Source organism: Populus alba, chromosome 12, assembly GCF_005239225.2.
Source record: "Populus alba chromosome 12, ASM523922v2, whole genome shotgun sequence".
Lineage (NCBI taxonomy): Eukaryota > Viridiplantae > Streptophyta > Magnoliopsida > Malpighiales > Salicaceae > Populus > Populus alba.
In genome coordinates, this window is record NC_133295.1 from 9081455 (window position 1) to 9099768 (window position 18314).

At 36.6% G+C, this 18314-nt stretch overlaps 2 protein-coding genes across 2 annotated transcripts; one reads left to right on the top strand and one right to left on the bottom strand.

The window, feature by feature from the left end:
* Positions 1-946: 946 nt before the first annotated feature.
* Positions 947-7283, bottom strand: LOC118028991 (ABC transporter A family member 7). Its single transcript, XM_035032749.2, has 18 exons — positions 7017-7283; positions 6442-6823; positions 6257-6315; positions 6016-6157; positions 5793-5912; positions 5583-5704; positions 5148-5306; positions 4724-4886; positions 4523-4648; positions 4343-4426; positions 3603-3964; positions 3009-3209; positions 2620-2729; positions 2448-2532; positions 2031-2159; positions 1822-1927; positions 1644-1732; positions 947-1407 (listed from the first exon to the last, which is right to left on the bottom strand). The coding sequence occupies exons 1-18, from the start codon at positions 7098-7100 to the stop codon at positions 1108-1110; spliced, it is 2823 nt and encodes a 940-aa protein (XP_034888640.1). The 5' UTR covers positions 7101-7283; the 3' UTR covers positions 947-1107.
* Positions 7284-12762: 5479 nt separating this feature from the next.
* Positions 12763-18096, top strand: LOC118028990 (ABC transporter A family member 2). Its single transcript, XM_035032748.2, has 16 exons — positions 12763-13213; positions 13609-13840; positions 13967-14136; positions 14247-14432; positions 14535-14630; positions 14787-14987; positions 15189-15348; positions 15499-15725; positions 15820-15937; positions 16027-16103; positions 16225-16314; positions 16480-16623; positions 16713-17018; positions 17120-17200; positions 17392-17568; positions 17663-18096. Exons 1-16 carry the CDS (start codon positions 12845-12847, stop codon positions 17933-17935), a joined length of 2907 nt encoding a protein of 968 aa, XP_034888639.1. The 5' UTR covers positions 12763-12844; the 3' UTR covers positions 17936-18096.
* The last annotated feature ends 218 nt before the right edge of the window (positions 18097-18314 follow it).

The following is an 18314-nucleotide window of genomic DNA, read 5'->3' on the forward strand; positions in this document are numbered from 1 at the left end:
CAAAGACTTTTGTTTTTTTTATCATTTTTCATTATAATGTATGGAAAATTAATTGGCCTTCTTCTAATCATACAATCAATAAGGCATAAGTTTATAAAAGTCACTTCATCAAAGTGCTCTTTCTTGGACAAAATATTATGTGTTATGACCCTATGAAGCAATCTAGGTCTTAGCATCAAGTCTTGACTCGTAATCTTTGCATCCGGTGCAAAATTTTCTCTCCCGATATGCATGATAAGCACCTCATCATATGTATATCCCTCAATTGTAGAGATAACTTTCATCTCAAATACATGAGGCCCATCATTTGAAATACCTAGCATGTTAGCCAACATTTCACAATTAAACTCAATGGGCTTGTTTTGAAGGCCTCATGATCCTAAATTAATAAGTTATTCTCATATTAGCAAAGAACACTCTAATAAGAGAGGAATATGTTTTAGTTGTCAATATTCGAGTTTTAAAATGTATTTGTTTTTATGTTCAAAAAGTTTTTTTTTTTAATTTTTTTATGATTTTAGATTGTTTTGATGTGCTAATATTAAAATAAATTTTAAAAAATAATAAATTATTATTATTTTAATATATTAAAAAAAAACACTTTAAAAAGCTATCACCACTACAATACAAAACACTACCTTAATAACTTCAAAAAAAATTTAATTATAATAATTTAATGAGAAAAGACTGCCAATGTCAACAATTATAATAAAGACTCTTTAAAATTGTAAGACACAAAATCCATTTTCGCCAAAAAAAAAAAATCCATATTATATATGCTCATAAACTTATTTTAAAGCGATAAAAAGGTAAGCACGTTCGGCCTAGTAGTTTTGTATTTTGTAACTTATCTTGATAAAACAATATTTGAGTTTCAATTATATTTTATATAATGAGGGGACGGTCCCTGTATATTTTGTAATCCAAGACTCATTAAGCTTCCCGCTATGCCAAAAAAGACAATCAATATTATATATGCTCAAAATCTGACGCCATATCTACATACAATACAGTAGTACGTAGGCCATTGCTTCTGAAAAAAAATCAATCAAAATATATATGGAAATAGCGTGAAAATTTATAAACAATCAACATATATCAATCTAATCATGTAAGCGTGTGGAATTCTTGGGCTGAATTCGCCACCTTGATGAAGACATCTTCTAAGGTGGTATCCGACAAGCCCCATGCATAAACCGGGAACCTGCTCTTTGCAACCTCGACTGCATGGAACACATCTGCCATGCTCACCTCATGTTTTGGCATCTCAAACTTCTGGGTTCCAGCCATATGGTATGTTCTTTCGGCGTTGGGGGAGAGACGCCGGACCATGCGCTCCACCTCATGCTCGTCGTTTGTAGATGTCGTCATTGTGAACACGTAAGATCCACCATATCTAGCCTTCAGCTGTTACACACCAAAGCAAGAGAAGGAAGGCAAACGCCAGATTAGAAGAAAGTAAAAATAGGTGCTCTTTAAGATATAATTTGAAAAACAATGCATGTTACAGACGTGAACGAAGAATAAGCATGTTATAGTCGTTGAAATTAACTAGCATGCATTTCGAAGGAGATGGTTGCATGAATTTCTGAAAGAATCATGCGAGGTCTCTAAGCAAATACAAGCAATCGTCTCATAGTTACCTCTTTTGGGTTTCCGACGCACTGTAAGCCTCCACTAACAAAAATCCCCAGCCTATCACACAGGTACTCTGCCTCTTCCATTGAATGTGCTGAGAACAAGAAGTCAAGAATTGTGAGTGAAACTGAAAGGAGAAGGTTTTCATTTTAAAAATCATTAGAGGTAGAGGTAGAGTAGTACTGGTCAGAATAATTGCTCGGTCTTGCTTTGCACGCTTCACAACATTCCATAAATTGCTTCTTGAAGCTGGATCTAATCCAGTACTGGGTTCATCCATATAAACAACCTGCAAAATATCCAAGAATCTGGATAAGCAAGGGCATTGGAAGAATACAACAAATCCCAAGATTTCGTGCAGAAAAGTAATTTTGAGAGAGACAATGACATACTTTGGGATCTCCAATCAGTGAAATGGCAACGCTAAGCCTCCTCTTCATACCTCCACTGTATTTCCCAGCTTGTTTGTCAGCAACCCCTCCGTTAAATAGGTTGACGCTCTTAAGAGAGTCTTCCACTGCCTAGAGAAGCAGAATGGTAAAAAAAGAGAAGCTTAAAAATTGTCCAAGTAAAAAGGGCCAGTAAACTAAACCGTTGAGATTATAAATTGCAGTTCTTAAATTTTAATATTTAAATCTGGTTTCATCCGGAAGAATTTGCCAAGGCATTTGTATGCATTGCAATCAGGGAAAAAACAAGGAATGGGTTTGCAAGAATTCCCAACAGGGAATTCTCTCGCAATCACCTATTTCACAAAAGAGTAAATAACCAGCTGTGACAAGCTGAAAGTTGAGATGAGAATGACCTACTTTTTTCAAAGCAGCGCCTTTTAGGTTCTTTAGTCGGCCATAAAATAGCAGGTGTTCTCTTCCCGTCAGAGTTTCCCACAGCAAGCTAAAAGATGTCCAAGAAAAATTAGCAGAACTCCAGGTGAGGATGAAGATGTATTCTAGAAGAAAACAGAGCCACGAATTAACTTACTCGTGCTGCGGGCAAACGCCCATGCTAGTATATACCCAATCCATTTGAGTCCGTATGTCTAAGCCCTCGACATATGCTGTCCCCGTGCTGGGTGCTGTGAGCCCAATCATCTAAAGTCATAAATACAAGAGGAGCATGAGTATATATTCAATTCTATTTTCTCAAGAAGACTAATTAAACCTAAAATCATCTCAAGAATAACAATGACCACGTATACAACCCTTTCCCAAGATTCTTCAAGTGTTCGATGACACACTTGGATGTACTGAGCAAGATTGACTATTTGGTCAATACCTCTCCTCAACATATTTACTATTTCCAGTATAGAACAAGGAAAAATGAAAATGATTGGAAGCTATTATATTAATTACAGAGCAAAGTGTACTGACCATACTAATAAACGAGGTTTTCCCTGCACCATTTGGACCAAGCATGCCGAAGCACTCCCCTCGAGGTATTGCGAGAGATAATCCTCTCACTGCCAATTTCTCTGGATTTCCATCCCTTCCTGGATACACCTTTCTCAGGTTGTCACAGACGATTGAATGAGTTGTTGTTGGTTCCAGCAGCAACTGCTCGACCTTCTCCCTCTGCATTTAAAAAGATGGGCACAAAATTACATTTACACACGATTGACTGCAGATTATTGGCACAGAAGTATTTCAAGATCAAATGATAAGGTTGAGTGCTTGACAAACACATGAATTGAAGAAGTTCATAAAAAATCATGGAAATATTAACAGTAATGATTAGAATTTATTGTTTGACAAGTGCTCTACACAACCACCTTGTTGATTCTTTTGGAAAGAAGACAAATATAGCATGCCATGGAAGAAAAAAAATGAAAATATTCTGACGTTTTATTATAGAACCTACAAAGTCCACAGATATTAGAACATAATGACCACCTTCACAGGTGCAGCAGATAGACCTAGCTCTAGCAGGGAATGATTACTCATCAGAATTGGGTTAGGGAAAGTTACCTCCTGAATGACATCAGGTTTATCCATATCAACAAAAACTTTAGATGCCTGCCTGCCCAAACTAGGCTTCCGAAAAGAAGATGGACGCTTCTTCCGAAACTTTTGCAATAAATATTTTGGATTTTTTCCACTCCCAGATGAGAAAATTTGATCCACGTAATAGGCTATACAAAGCACCGCCAACCATTCAAGAAGCATGATAATCATCACGTCGCTCATCCCATTTTCACTGTCACTCAAATTCCCCCACTTCATGCCATCAGTCCCCATGGAGTTGCCTTGTAAGGAATACTCTGCAAACTCGTACAAGCCACGATATAGAGCGAAACCAGGATATAACTCCATGAATATGATCCATCCCTCTGTAACAAGAGAAACAAGTCCCATAAGAGTAAGGCTGGCGAAAAGTAGAAATTAACAGACAATCAATATAAAACCTAGACAGCTATTTCACATTGACAACCAACAGCAGCAACTTGCGGAAAATAACACTTGTAGACCTACATAATAGGTTTCCCAGCACAATTGAGCTATTACCAGTATCTAAAATTCACAAATTATATAAGCAATCATTAGCCTCCTCACATCTGTTAAATCTCAGAAACTGAAACAACTGCAACAACACATGCAGTAGCATAAAATCTGAACATCGGGATTCTTTCCCATTAACACCATTAGGGAATTTAAAAGGCAGGAGAGGGAGTAGAAAGTACTGTGGTTTCACAGATTCTTCTACTTACTTGGGAATGAAGTGTCTTCAACGAAGGACTGGAAAAGAAAGCCACCTAAAAGCCCAGTTCCAAAGACACATATATAGCCTACAACTGCAATAATCAAATTCAACTATCAGGAACAAGACCAGTTGATATTAAAAGGAAAAATCATTTAACAATCAAATCAAACAGCTGCTAACAACAGACCTGTAGCAGTCTTGACATTCGAAAAGAATGCGGAGACCAGGAACGCCAAGGAAATTTGCAGGTTTATATAGAGGAAATAAAACAGAAATTGGATGAAGTAGTCGTTCAGTGTGAAGAATTTCAAACCTGCAATTTAGCCATGTGAGTAACTTGAAGCAAAGGCAAAAATTAGAAAGCATTGAGGATTGGAGTAATGCCTACCTACTATTGACCCAAATGCCACAAAAACGAACATGTATAGTGCAGATATAGCAAGAAAATACATATAAGAAATCATCCAATAAGGCCCGTCTCCAAGCCCATGCATTTTCATCATGATCCGTAGTTTCTGTTGTTTCTCATAAACCAGTGCTGTCAACACCACCTATAGCAAAAAGAAATAAGATCGCATAACTTCAGCAAAAAGGAAGAAACTAAACTGGACTAACTAATTTTAATTCTCTAATATTAAACTTGTCGTGATCAAACACTCAGCTACTCTAACCCACTGTGCAAGAAATAAAAAAGAAGAAGACAAGTTACTTGTCTTGAACGGGTGACACCAGCCATGATTTGAACAGAATTTGCAACTAAATGCTAGCCTCAAAATAAGCAACTGCTGACAAGAAATGGATCACACACTTACCGGAAACAGTTGTATGACAACCCATGTAAAGAAGAGAGTGCCAAGAAGAGATGCGATATCCAGCTTGAGCTTTGTTGAAGTTTTAGGCATTTCTTTGACAAAGTCTAATATCATTTTAGCACCAGATCCTCGAAACGACTGAAGGTAGGCATTCGATACCTGTGAAGATAGAGACATTAGCTTGTGTTATTGTTTGATGAGGATGGTGTAAGGCTAAGAAAGCAGAGAAAATAAACATGCAAACAAGGGCTTTGTAAGAAATGAAATCCAGTAACAGTTGTTGTGGGCGGTGAGTAGTCCAGAAGGAAGACAAATAATCTACATAGAAAAATATCCTCTGCTTGGATTGATTATAATCATGAACACAGCCTTGCTCTTTTGAGGGGGGGAAGGAAAGGATTTGATAGAATTAAGCACTTCAGGTGCTTTACATACCAGATTTACTGCACGTGGTAACCGCACCAAGTAGGTTTCCCCATCGCTAGAATCCTTGTAGGTGGCGTTGTACCACACATTCACATTAAAATTAGTGGCATCGGAGTTTAAGAAATCATAGGCTGCAGGAAAATGAAGTGGTAAGAATTCTCCTAACACGGAGCTACAGTAATCACACGCTAGATTTGTGTTGAAATCTGGAAGGCTAACCTCCAAGTATCTCGTTATACTTCCTCTCTGCATTTCCTTTTTCATAGCCCCGGTATATCTGATCATTTATCTCCGAAGAACTATTGCGCCACAAACTTTGACTTTGAACACATGTGGTCACTGAGTTTCAAAACAAGAAGAGGATAAGCAAAGATTCTGATAAGCATCAACTGCGTGACTTTGGAAGCTGCAATGGTAAGCGTGGGTAGAAGTTCAATTGTACCATTTTGGAAGGGAGTAGACCGATAGGGAACAGAAACAGTGAATGTAGAATTCGATGTGCACAGACTCTGAATGTTATAGAGAGAACCCTCGGCGAAAGCAGGATCAAGAAAATTGTCCTGTTTAGGTTCTGAATTTGAACCCTGGAACATTTTGTAAAGGTCAAAGTATTAGATGCATAGTCAAGAGAGGAAGATGAAATACACACATACATCAAGTATGAAGCAGGAAAAACAACTAACCAGCACACTGTTGGTGGAATTAAGAATGGAAGGAGCTGCGAACATCATCTCAGCCAAACCTAAAAAATAGATACATAAATATATAAAGATCGAGGTTAAGATCATGATAAAACCTGACATATTCATATCCTTCTCCTAGGCAGGTGGAAGAGAGAGAGAGAGAGAGAGAGATCCTCACTACTTACTTTGTCCAAGCGACCTATTAGTTCCGGTGATAAAAAGAGAAACAGGACAGCTGCCGGTTTGTCTACAAGACTCGTCCGGCAAATCACTAAGAGGATCAGAAGCACTTCTGACGGCACGATATTGAGGACCCGGAACCTGTAACAGAGGAGGCCACTTGGGTGGACTAGGAACAGAACAACTAGGGGCTTGATCCAAATCTGAGTATTGTAAATCACACACTCTCTCACACGTTCCATCTGCATTTGTATTGATACACCGACAACCGCACACGTTACTGTCTTTGCTTATTTGATTGTCAACCAGTGTTTGAGTGATGATAAGGAGGATACAGAGCACGAATGGAAATGAGATTAGCCTGCAATTCGCACTGATGTTTCGTTTCTGCGAGAACACACATGGATTAATAATCTCTATTCCACTACTTAATTAACCATGCATTCAAAATAAAACAAAAGGTGAAAATCCCATCACAACCATTCATTTGGTGTGATTTGCGGTTCTTGGAAACGAACACAGAATACTTGTTTGTTTTGGAAAGAGGAAAGTGAATACGTATTTCTATACGTGTACGTACCTGATAAGTTAAGTTCTTCCTGAGCAAAGCATCAGCCTGAATCCAGAAAGCTGCCGTGTGAGGCGATGCATCGGAATCCGCCATCGAGAATTAACCAGAAAAACAACAACTTATTTCCCGCCAAAAACCAGCTGAAATTTTGTTTTCTTTTAATATTTTTGCCTTAAACAAAACAGAATATATTTTTATATGTATAAGCTATGTGTTCTTCGTGGCAATGGCAAGTAGCAACGAAACCAGCAGAACAGCCCAGCTCTTAATGAAATGAAGCTGCAGAACCCTCCCTTTTATGTGTTTCGTCATGGCAACAAGCCACAACTTCATTTCCCATTTGACGACTTTGCCCCCGTATACATCTTCTATTTACTTGATCGTTAATGAAGTCGGCTCTTGTTGACTTTCTGGCTTTTTTGACCTCGCATTACTAAACAATTACTTATTAATCGAACATCGCGTTCGGAATTCAAGACCGAGATAGCGGGGCTGCGACGTCTTGGCATACTGCCGAAACTGCCCTTCGTTTGAGATGTCCATAGTGCCCCTCACGCGTTTTGACCAATCGGTTTGCTGCGTGAAATGCCAAGACTGCCCCGGTACTTGATTCGAACTTGGAACAGTACTGATGAACTGCTTGCCTATGGGGGTTTGAATTTTATTTTATTTTTATTAATTAATGAAAACAGGCTAAACAGAAAGCTAAGCTGCCTGATGACACGGGTCATTGGTCAAATGCGTTGCGTGGTGATGCATTCAAGTCAAAATACGGAGGCAGTACGACCATTAAAAGATTTAAATTTTTTATTAGCTCTAGACTAATTTTTAATATTTTTATTATTTTAATATATTTTTAAATAAAAAATAACCCAAAAAACATGTGAACAGTCTGTAATGGATTGAGAACATCTTCTTCCTCGTCTTTTTAAATAAATATAATTTCATGAATTATATTTATATTTTTTAATTGAGGTTAACGATCCACTTTTTGTGTAAAATTAATAACTTTGCTCTTTAGGTTTTTTTACTGGATTCTATTATCTACAGATATTATATCATTTTATGAGCCAGGTGCACGCCAAGTTATTCAAAAAATGTCATGGAATGCTTAGTGGGAAACTAGATAGGGTCAATATATATATATAGCGTGAAGAAAAAACAAGTAAAATATATTTGAAATAAGTGCAAGGGAAGATTAATAATGGTAATTATGTTTGAACAAGTCAAGCCATCTCGAAGAAAATTATGATGTTAGTCATGGAAAATGTCTGAAGGCGAGGGAAAAAAGAAATATATTAAAAGTAGGAGTAGAGACACGAGACCCATGGCCATGATAAGCGCCATTTGTTTTCCTTTTATGTCAGCATCATCGCAGCTGTCAAAGGAAATGTATGGATTAATTCTCCGTTGATATTCTCTGGTTAAATATAATTATAATTCAAAAGTTGCAGGAATCTTTATTCTCAAGAAAACTCGAGTGTCAATGTAAACGAGATGTTCTCTAAACCCTCCGAGGGATGATTATGCAGCTACGTACAGGGTTTCTTAGACTTTTCGAACAGTACTGGAAGTTACTCGGTTGCTTCATTCCTGATCAATCGGTCGTAGGATGACATGCTTCCAACACTTTGGTAAGAAGTAGCTGGTCAACAAGGCAAGCTAAGCAATCTTTATTTCGAAGAATAAAATATAAAAATGGGAGAGGACCCTTTTGAACGTGAGAACAGATTGAAAGACTGGATCCAAATTGATGATACAATAAAGTTCAAGCTAACAGTTGGTAATCGTACGTAATACCAAGAGGCAGCTGCTTTCAAACTTCGTTTTCTAACGTCTTGATTAGAGGAAATGAATTAAAGGAACCGCCACTTTTCTGCTAGACCAGAAGAATAGTTAAAGCTTCGACACAAGTCAATTTGATCTGTTGAGTGGATAGGCAAAGACAATAAATGGTTGCCAGACTATTTCTGCAATTTGAATCGAGCTCCGCAGTAATCTATATATAAGCTCCTTGAGTAGTCAACAAATTAATCCACTAAAAAAGTTACCCATTTCTACAATAAGAACCCTAATAATTCTACACCATGGCCAGCCCAAGTTGACTGCATTGCCAATCCATGAAAGACCACGTACAGACACCTCATCAGTTGCGGGATGGAATATTGTGGCATCGACTTCTTCAGAATTTATGTACTTCGTTTTCCAGCAACATGCTGCTGTTTTCTCTGCACTCTCTTGTCCTTTCAGCAAGTTCAGGACCAGCAAAGCTGCTTGTCATCTGCCTATACCTGCATATACATTAGAAGTTTGAACATGGTTTCCATGTTCGATAAAACACTAACAAGAGTGACTGACATCAGTAGTTTTAATCTGCTCACTCCTCATACACTTGAAACGCTCGAAGGTCTCATTGGATCTCACATCTTGGCATTACCATTTTGCACTCCATGCAGCAATACCACTCCTCTCCATCCTGTCAGATTCTCCGGTCCCATCTCAGATCCCTGAGCTTAGTGCATATAGAAAGCAGAGTTAATTACTAGAGTAATTTGCGCTAAGAGAGTTTTGACCTGGTTGAGGTTTCTGGTCAAACACTTGGCGAGCATAGTTAAAAAAACAACCGTTAATGCCGGGGAATTAACTCTGCTTTCTATATCCCTCCGTACGTTTATTAGGTTATTTTTTAAAAAATATTTTTAATTAAAAATATATTAAAATAATATTTTTTATTTTAAAATTTTTATTTTTAATATAGTACATTAAAACTATAAAAAAAAAAATCATTTAAAATAAAATTAAAAAAATCAAATGTTTTTTTTTTAGGCTGCGCAGCCGCGCAGGTGGTCCATGTAAGAATTGACGTTGATGTGATTGCCAATTTGCCATGCCCTTAATTATTCCATTCGACGGGTGGCTGCGAATGAGCAGTAAGACTTTAGAGGATAGTTTCCCTTTTTGGACAAGAGCAGATGAACTGATGTGTGCTAAAATACAGTCTAGCCGCCTTTCGTGTTCGCCTTATTGCATTATTGATATCACTAAAATTCTTTAAACTTTAATTGCACCCATAAAAGGACAATACAAGTCAATTTATCATTGGAATAATTCATCGGTTATTAGAATAATGTTTTTAGATTTAATTTTTAGAATATGTAATTAAATAAGCACACGTATATTAGTATTTAATTTTATTAAAATATATAATTGGATATAATTTTTATTTAAAATATTTTTTATAAAAAAATAAACAATTCTCCTAACCTTTTCTTGAATTTGATTTGTGATAACTTGATTTATTTGTGAAATAAAACTAAGATTTATACCTTGCTAGAATAAGAATTTATGTGTGCATTACTGAGCAAGATTTTGATGATTTTATACTTTGAAGCATAAATTTAATTTATTTTTAAAATGTTGTTGAAGAATTCTTATCATTTAAGTTTTATCTAACTTACTTTTGTTCTTTGTAGATTTCAAATTTACTTTTGTTCTTAGTTTTATCTAAGAATTTTTATCATTTAAGTCATTTCATATTTAGCCCTTAATGTTTTGGTTTCTAAATTTGATTCTTATCCCTTTTATCAGTTTTAATTTGTTTTCAATTTTATCATTGGATCTATAATCTTGATTTTTAATTTCTTTTAGTTTGGTCCTCATTCTCTTGATTTTTATTTTTTATTTGGATTATTTTGTAAATTTGATTTATCTTTTCAATTTTACCCTTCAATTCAAAGTTTTATGATATTTAATGTTAAGCCCTCGAAGTTTTGATTTTTAGCTCTTTTGTCAAATTTTAATTTGTTTTTAGTTTCATTTTTGGATCGATAATCTTGGTTTTTTTATTTTTTTTTTCAAATTTGGTCATCATTCTCATTCTCTTGATTTTTATTTTTTGTTTTAGATTTTTTGTTAATTTTATTTTTCTTTTTAATTTTACCTTTCAACTCAAAGTTTGATGATATTTAAGATTACGCCCTTAATATTTTGATTTTAAATTTTGATTCTTAGTCCGTTTATCAACTTTTAATTTCTTTTCAATATCATTCTTTGATGCATAATCTTGGTTTTTTTTTTTTTTTTCAAATGTGGTCCTTTTCTCTTGATTTTTATTTTTTGTTTTGGATTCTTAAGTTAATTTCATTTTTTTTAATTTTACTATTTAATTCAAAATTTAAGGTTGAACTCTCATTTTTCGGGAGTCAATTTAGGGCAATTACCTGAGTCACGTGTCAGATGGCTTAACTCGAGTGAACCCAAGTCAAACAAAGTTTTTTTTTTATAAAAAAATAAAAATAATATATTATTTTTTTAAAAAAAAAAGGAAAATAGTCAATGAGTTTGGACTCGATTTTGACTATATTTTGAAGATACTTAATGTTTGACGTTGTGATAAGCGGTTACTTTTCAAAGTTTTTTTGCTTGAAAATATATTAAAATAATATTTTATTATTATTATTTTTTAAAAATTATTTTTGATATTAGCATATTAAAATTATTAAAAAAAATAATTTAAAATAATAAAGTCAATTTTGTTTTTGTAAAAAACATGTTCCAGCAAAAAATAATAATAATAATTATAACTTTGAGAAGAGGGCGAAGGTAAGCGTTTGGCATGTTTAAAAGTGTTACCTTCAGTCTTGATTGTGTCACTCTAACACAAGGAATAAATTAAGCTGTTAGACGAATATATATAGTTTACTATTTAGTTATATTATAAGTACAATATATATGAATACTAATACGAGCAAGTTGTACAATATTTTTCCATGCATATTGGTGTAAGGACATTAATGTATTTTCCATACTTTAATTATTTATCATTTAATATTTCTTGAACCAATGGTAATGATAGTCTTAATTTTACATCTAAACTCTTTTTTTTTTTCTTTTTGTATTAATAAAGACTTGGGTTAGAAATTCTCAACGAAAGACCTTGCAAAATAATATTGTTTTTACAATATACAGCAAATACATCATTATTTTACATATATTCTTAGTTGTGTATGTTGACTGGCGGGCGTGACTTTGAATTTCTCCGATCTTCTTGGTTAAATTAAGATTAATTAATAAATTGAACCAGGTCTTGTGACTAAGGGCGATGCATTATTGCCGGAAGAGAGATGATCCAAATATTCGTATAATCGATCCTCCAATTAATATTAATATACTTGGCTGTACAGATGATCCACTCGTATATTTCTACTCCGCGCACTTCTTTTATTCGGTCCTCCCTGTCAACCTCCTCCAATAGCAAATTGCCAGCATCGGTGGCTGTTACGCCATTGGCTAATAAAAAAAGTCTTCTTTGACTGGTGGGATTCTCGCCTTCTAGAAGTTGAAAAATAATATTTGTCTCGGCAGCATTTTAGGATAAAATCCAAATGGGGTGGGCAAATAATTATTTTTTATTCCATTCGTGGAAATTGCTGTGAAGGCGTATACTTTGTCCGTGAGATTTAAAATCAAAATCAAAAAATTGGATTTCTAGCTTCTAGATGCGACGTAGACTCCCCCGCAAGAGATGTGGGGCACGTCTGGTAATTTAAGCAGCCTATCAAGCCCAAATTCACTCGCCCTTTACGTCTTCCCACCCTACCCTCGGTCACCATATGAAAAGTCCAGTCAGAGTGGCAGGCCCTGTAATTCATGAGACACACAAGCCCAATTGTTATCCTTCGTGTGACCGGATTGCCCCTGCACTCCACCTCCAGACCGCGCTTTTTTAAGCGCAGGCTCTCTCTCTCTCTCACTTCAGAATTTAGAAACGGAGAAACAAAGAAAAAAAAAGGGAAAAAAAAGAAAAAAACAGGAGGAGAAAGAAAAGAGGGAAAAACATGGAGCTGGTACAAGGATTGCCGTTACTGTACCAACAGTTCACTTCGTTGTTCAAGAAAAACATCTTGTTGTCATCAAGAAACAAGAGCGCAACATTCTTGCAGCTCTTTGCTTCTTTCTTTTTCATGTTCTTGTTGTTCTGCATCGAAAAGGCAACAGAGTCTCGCACGAACACAACGGCAGGGTTCGACACGGTGAGGAATCCACAGCCTATGTGGGAGCCTCCGATCACTCCTTGCGAGGAAAAGTTCTACGTTAAAAAGCCTTGTTATGACTTCGTTTGGAGTGGAAATGGCAGCACAACAATTACCAATATTGTTACAGCCATCATGCAGAATAATCCCAACAGGCCAATTCCCTCTGACAAGGTATTTAATTCTTACTCTGATTCCAACGTCATGTGATGCTAGTCTCAAGTAGGTTCTTGGAAAACTGAAAGAGAAGGACGTTAGTTATGGGAAGTTTGGATTTTCTCGTTCAGGAAGTGAAGTGAAGAGAATAAAAAAGAAACAAATCTAAAGTTCCTGGGCTGTTTATTATTATTTAGAAGTATGATGTTTATTTGAATGAATGGAAATCCTTTTGAGAAAAGAAAGGAGGCAATCCAATGGGTGGAGTCCTCCTATCTTTTGTGTTTTTCTGCTCTGAACTAATTGAATATTGTTAAGAACGGATTAGGTTCTTAATACTGCAGCAGAAAAACTCGAAAGTGGATAAATCATTAAAAAAAAAACCAATCTGTTTGTGCCTTTTGCTTATGCAGGTGAGATCATTCAGAACAGAAGAAGAAGTCGATGTTTGGCTTTTAAGCGAACCTATGCAAGCACCAGCAGCACTGCATTTTGTGGAAGTGAGCTCCACTGTGATCACCTATGGTCTACAGTCTAACTCTACTCCAATTGCTCGGCGAGGCCATTATGAAGATCCAACCTTCAAATTTCAAATTCCACTTCAAATTGCGGCAGAGCGTGAGATTGCTCGGTCTATTATGAGAGGTCTGAAATCTTAATTTCTCGGTTTTGTTCTGTAGAAATTGTTTTGGATACATAAGAGTGCCTCCCTTTTCTTTTTAGTTCATGTAAAATTAACTTATCGCTTGTTTTGAAACCCTGGATGTTCAGCTCCCACCTTTAACTGGAAGGTTGGACTTACGGAATTTGCGCATCCCGCAAGGCCTGCTTTCTCTGCATTGGCTACAGTAGGACCGGCTTTTTTCCTGGCATTTACCATGTTTGGATTTGTGTTGCAAATTAGTAATTTGGTTGCAGAGAAAGAGCTCAAACTTCGCCAGGTATGTGCGCAAATCTGCTGTCTAGAGTTAAACAAGATTATAATTGTTGATGAATTCTTTATATTTATTATTATAGATTATTTATTTGTTCATTTATATCTTCTTCGCAGGCAATGAATATGACTGGTCTTTACGAATCTGCATACTGGGCCTCATGGATCTCATGGGAGGGAATCATTACGTTCATTTCCTCACTTTTCCTGGTTCTCTTCGGATTGATGTTCCAGTTCGATTTTTTCAAGAAAAACAATTTCGGAGTTCTGTTCTTCGTCTTCTTCCTCTTCCAGATCAACATGGTAAGATCGCTTCTACTCCATCAATGCCTGGTGTCATGTTTTTTTTTTTAATAAGCTTATTCATATTAACCCTTTACTACCTTTCCTCACTTGTGATGCTAGATGGGTTTTGCCTTCATGCTGTCGACCTTCATCAGCAAGGCATCATCAGGCACAACAATGGGTTTCTCCATATTTATAATCGGATTTATGACTCAGGCAAGATTCCCAGCTAAACATCAAGGAACAGGAAATGTTCTATAAATGAAATTTACCCCTAATCTAAGATCGTCTCTTAGAAAAAAACCCTCCGATATCTTGATGTGAGGATATGGTTGATTCTGTTGTGGTAATTGATCTCATTTGTCATTGCAGATTATTACAATAGCCGGATTTCCATACAAGGAAAGCATTAGTGGTTTCTTACGGTTCATCTGGTCATTCTTCCCACCAAATCTTCTCGCAATAGCAGTAAAGCTGCTCTCCGATGCAAGTAACACTCCTGAAGATCTTGGAATCAGCTGGAAAGGACGATCAAAGTGTCCACCTGACGCTGATGACTGTGCTATCACAATTGTACGTAATCACTATGCTCACCGAGAATAGAACACATAAATGCACACAATATTATACATTCTACTGAGAACTCCCTTCTGCCTTCGCGTTAGTTTTTTCTTAGTTAATTTTCATCTCGTTTTGCCTTTCTATTCTTACTTTTAGTTTCCTCTGTTTTCGATCTTCGTTTGAGCTGTTTATAACTCTAATTTTTCTTGGCAGAATGATGTTTACACATGGCTCATATGTCTGTTCTTTCTCTGGTTTGTTTTGGCAATCTACTTTGATAATATATTCCCAAATGCATCCGGTGTGAGAAAATCTCCTTTTTACTTCATAAACCGTGGATATTGGACAGGGAAAGGTGGAGACAAGGTCGAAGGTAATGGTCTTTTTTTTTTTTCATTTATTGATTGCAAGAACGTGTAATCAAGGACATAATCTTGCTGCACTCTACTTCAGTCCATGTCTCTCATAGCTAGGTCTTATTGTTGTCTAATTAGAGTTCTATGTTCTTCCTCTATTGTCGCAGAGGGTGGCATTTGTAGTTGCACGGGTGAAATCCCACAACAAGAGCATATTACTCCAGATGATGAAGATGTGCTTGAAGAGGAGAATGTCGTAAAAAATGATGCAAAAGAAGGCACAGTCAACCCAGATGTTGCAGTTCAGGTACGAGGACTTGCAAAGACATATCCTGGGACCACACAGATTAGTTGTTGTAAATGCAAGAAGACTTCATCTTACCATGCTGTTAGGGTAAGCAATTCCTATCCAACTCTTGAGTACCATGCTGGTTTTGGATTGCAGTCTAGATGTGGTAGAATATCCATTTTATATTTGTTATATGCAGGGCTTATGGGTCAACTTCACCAAGGATCAGTTATTTTGTCTGCTTGGACCCAATGGTGCCGGAAAAACTACAACAATGAATTGTTTAACTGGCATAACACCTGTGACCGGTGGAGATGGTAATATACTCTCATTTCACGGTTCCGATACTTTGGGATTGGTTTAGAAGCATCATAATAATGACTTCCCAACTATTTTGTATTAACAGCCTTGGTTTATGGACATTCTGTTCGAAGCACGGTTGGCATGTCAGGCATTCGGAAAATTATAGGAGTTTGTCCACAGGTGAACTCTCTCTCGAGTGTTTGTTTTCGCTTGTCTGCATATTTTCACCAGTATGCAAGCATGCCCCATGTGCTATTGCTACTTAGTCTATAGAGACTAACATTTCCACATCCTTGTGTAGTTTGACATTCTCTGGGATGCATTGTCCGGTGAAGAACACCTCCACCTCTTTGCAAGTATCAAAGGTCTACCCCCAGCTTCAATCAAATCGGTATGTGATATATGAGCCTGAAGTCTTAATATCCCATCCTAATCTCGTAGCCATAATTTGTTGATTGGACATTCCGACCAAAAAGTACGACAGAATTAAGTACCTCCATGCTTGTTGTTCTCACTTAAATATTCTAAATAATTCTTTGGTCTATATGGACTGCAGGTTGCTCAGGAATCATTGGCAAAGGTGAAACTAACTGAATCAGCCAAAGTAAGATCCAGGAGCTACAGTGGAGGAATGAGGCGTCGTTTGAGTGTTGCAATAGCCCTTCTCGGTGACCCTAAGTTAGTCATTTTGGATGAACCGGTATGGAGATTCAAATACTTCGAATCATTGATACATTTATTTGATGTATTTGTTAAAATTCATTTTGTTTGACTTCTGCTGATCTGCAGACTACTGGTATGGATCCAATATCAAGAAGGCATGTGTGGGATATTATACAGAACGCAAAGAAAGGTCGTGCAATTGTTCTAACAACTCATTCAATGGAAGAAGCCGACATTCTAAGTGACCGTATAGGAATTATGGCCAAGGGCAGGCTCCGATGCATTGGAAACTCGATCAGGTTGAAGTCAAAGTTTGGCACTGGCTTTATTGCTAATGTGAGCTTTAGTGATAACAATGGTGGACAAACTCCTGCACGCATGCCAGCAGATACTTCAGTTCATCATGAGGCTGTGAAGAAGTTCTTTAAATACGTATGTCGAATGCATGGCCAAATTCAACAAATTCGTTTAATTTTCAGAAACCTTTTCTCTTTTTTTTTCTTTTTTTTCTGATTTTGGAAATTGTTTTACAGCATTTGGATGTAACGCCAACAGAGGAGACCAGATCCTTCTTGACTTTTGTCATTCCTCATGATAAAGAGAGGGTTTTAACGGTAAGCAATTTTGAAAATCCTATTTTGTTTCTTTATTCTCCAGATTTCTTCCTTCAGAATTTCAGATTTCTATTTAGATATATACATGAACATAATAATAGACTGGTGGGGGATCATACATTTCTCTATTTTACATAAGCGCGCACTAGTTTGACCTTCCATTTCCTCTGGCATTTAAAATCTTTAAACAGAAATTTTTTGCGGAGCTTCAAGAGAGACAGAGAGAATTCCATGTATCAGACATTCAGCTTGGCCTTGCAACTCTTGAAGAAGTTTTCCTAAACATTGCCAAGCAAGCAGAATTAGAAAGTGCTGCAGCCGAGGGGAAGATGGTTACTCTGGCCTTAACTTCTGGAAAATCAGTTCAGGTAGGAACAATTTATATGTCATTTTGTTGTTTTTCATTTGTGCAACAGGCACAAAAAAATCAAGCCTAATCTTTCTGCTTAAACGAAAATGCAGATACCTGTGGGAGCAAGATTTGTGGGGATCCCAGAAACAGAATCTCCAGAGAATCCTAGTGGCGTTATGGTTGAAGTATACTGGGAGCAAGATGATTCCGGTTCACTCTGCATTTCTAGCCACTCTGATGAAATGCCTGTACCTTATAATGCTCAGCCGTTGCCTTCTGCACCACAACCGTCGGACAGAAGCAATGTGTTAGGCCAGAGGGGAGGGCCAGTTTATGGAATTGTCTATGATCCCAATCACATTATTGCTGCTCAATCTTACTAGCACCACTCCTTTGTGAACTCCCATATATTTTTGAATCCTGCGTGTTTGATTAGTAACAGTAGGTGGTAGGCATATTCATTTTGATTTTTTTTCTTTCTGAGTATTTTTTGTATGTAATCTTGTGTGAATATTTTGAAATAATATCACAGGTATTGATTTTATCTTCCTGCTTCGAAGAACACGAGGTTGTTTTTATCTTCACATGAATGAATTATAGATTCTTTTTTTTATCAAGCACAAGAACAAAAAGGTTGGCATTCCATGTCGGAAGGCAACATCTATAATAGTTTGGAAACTCTAAGAAATTGCTGTTGAAATTTGTGGGTATCAGAAATAACAGCAACAGTCATACAAATCTATACATGTAATGAAAAATGGA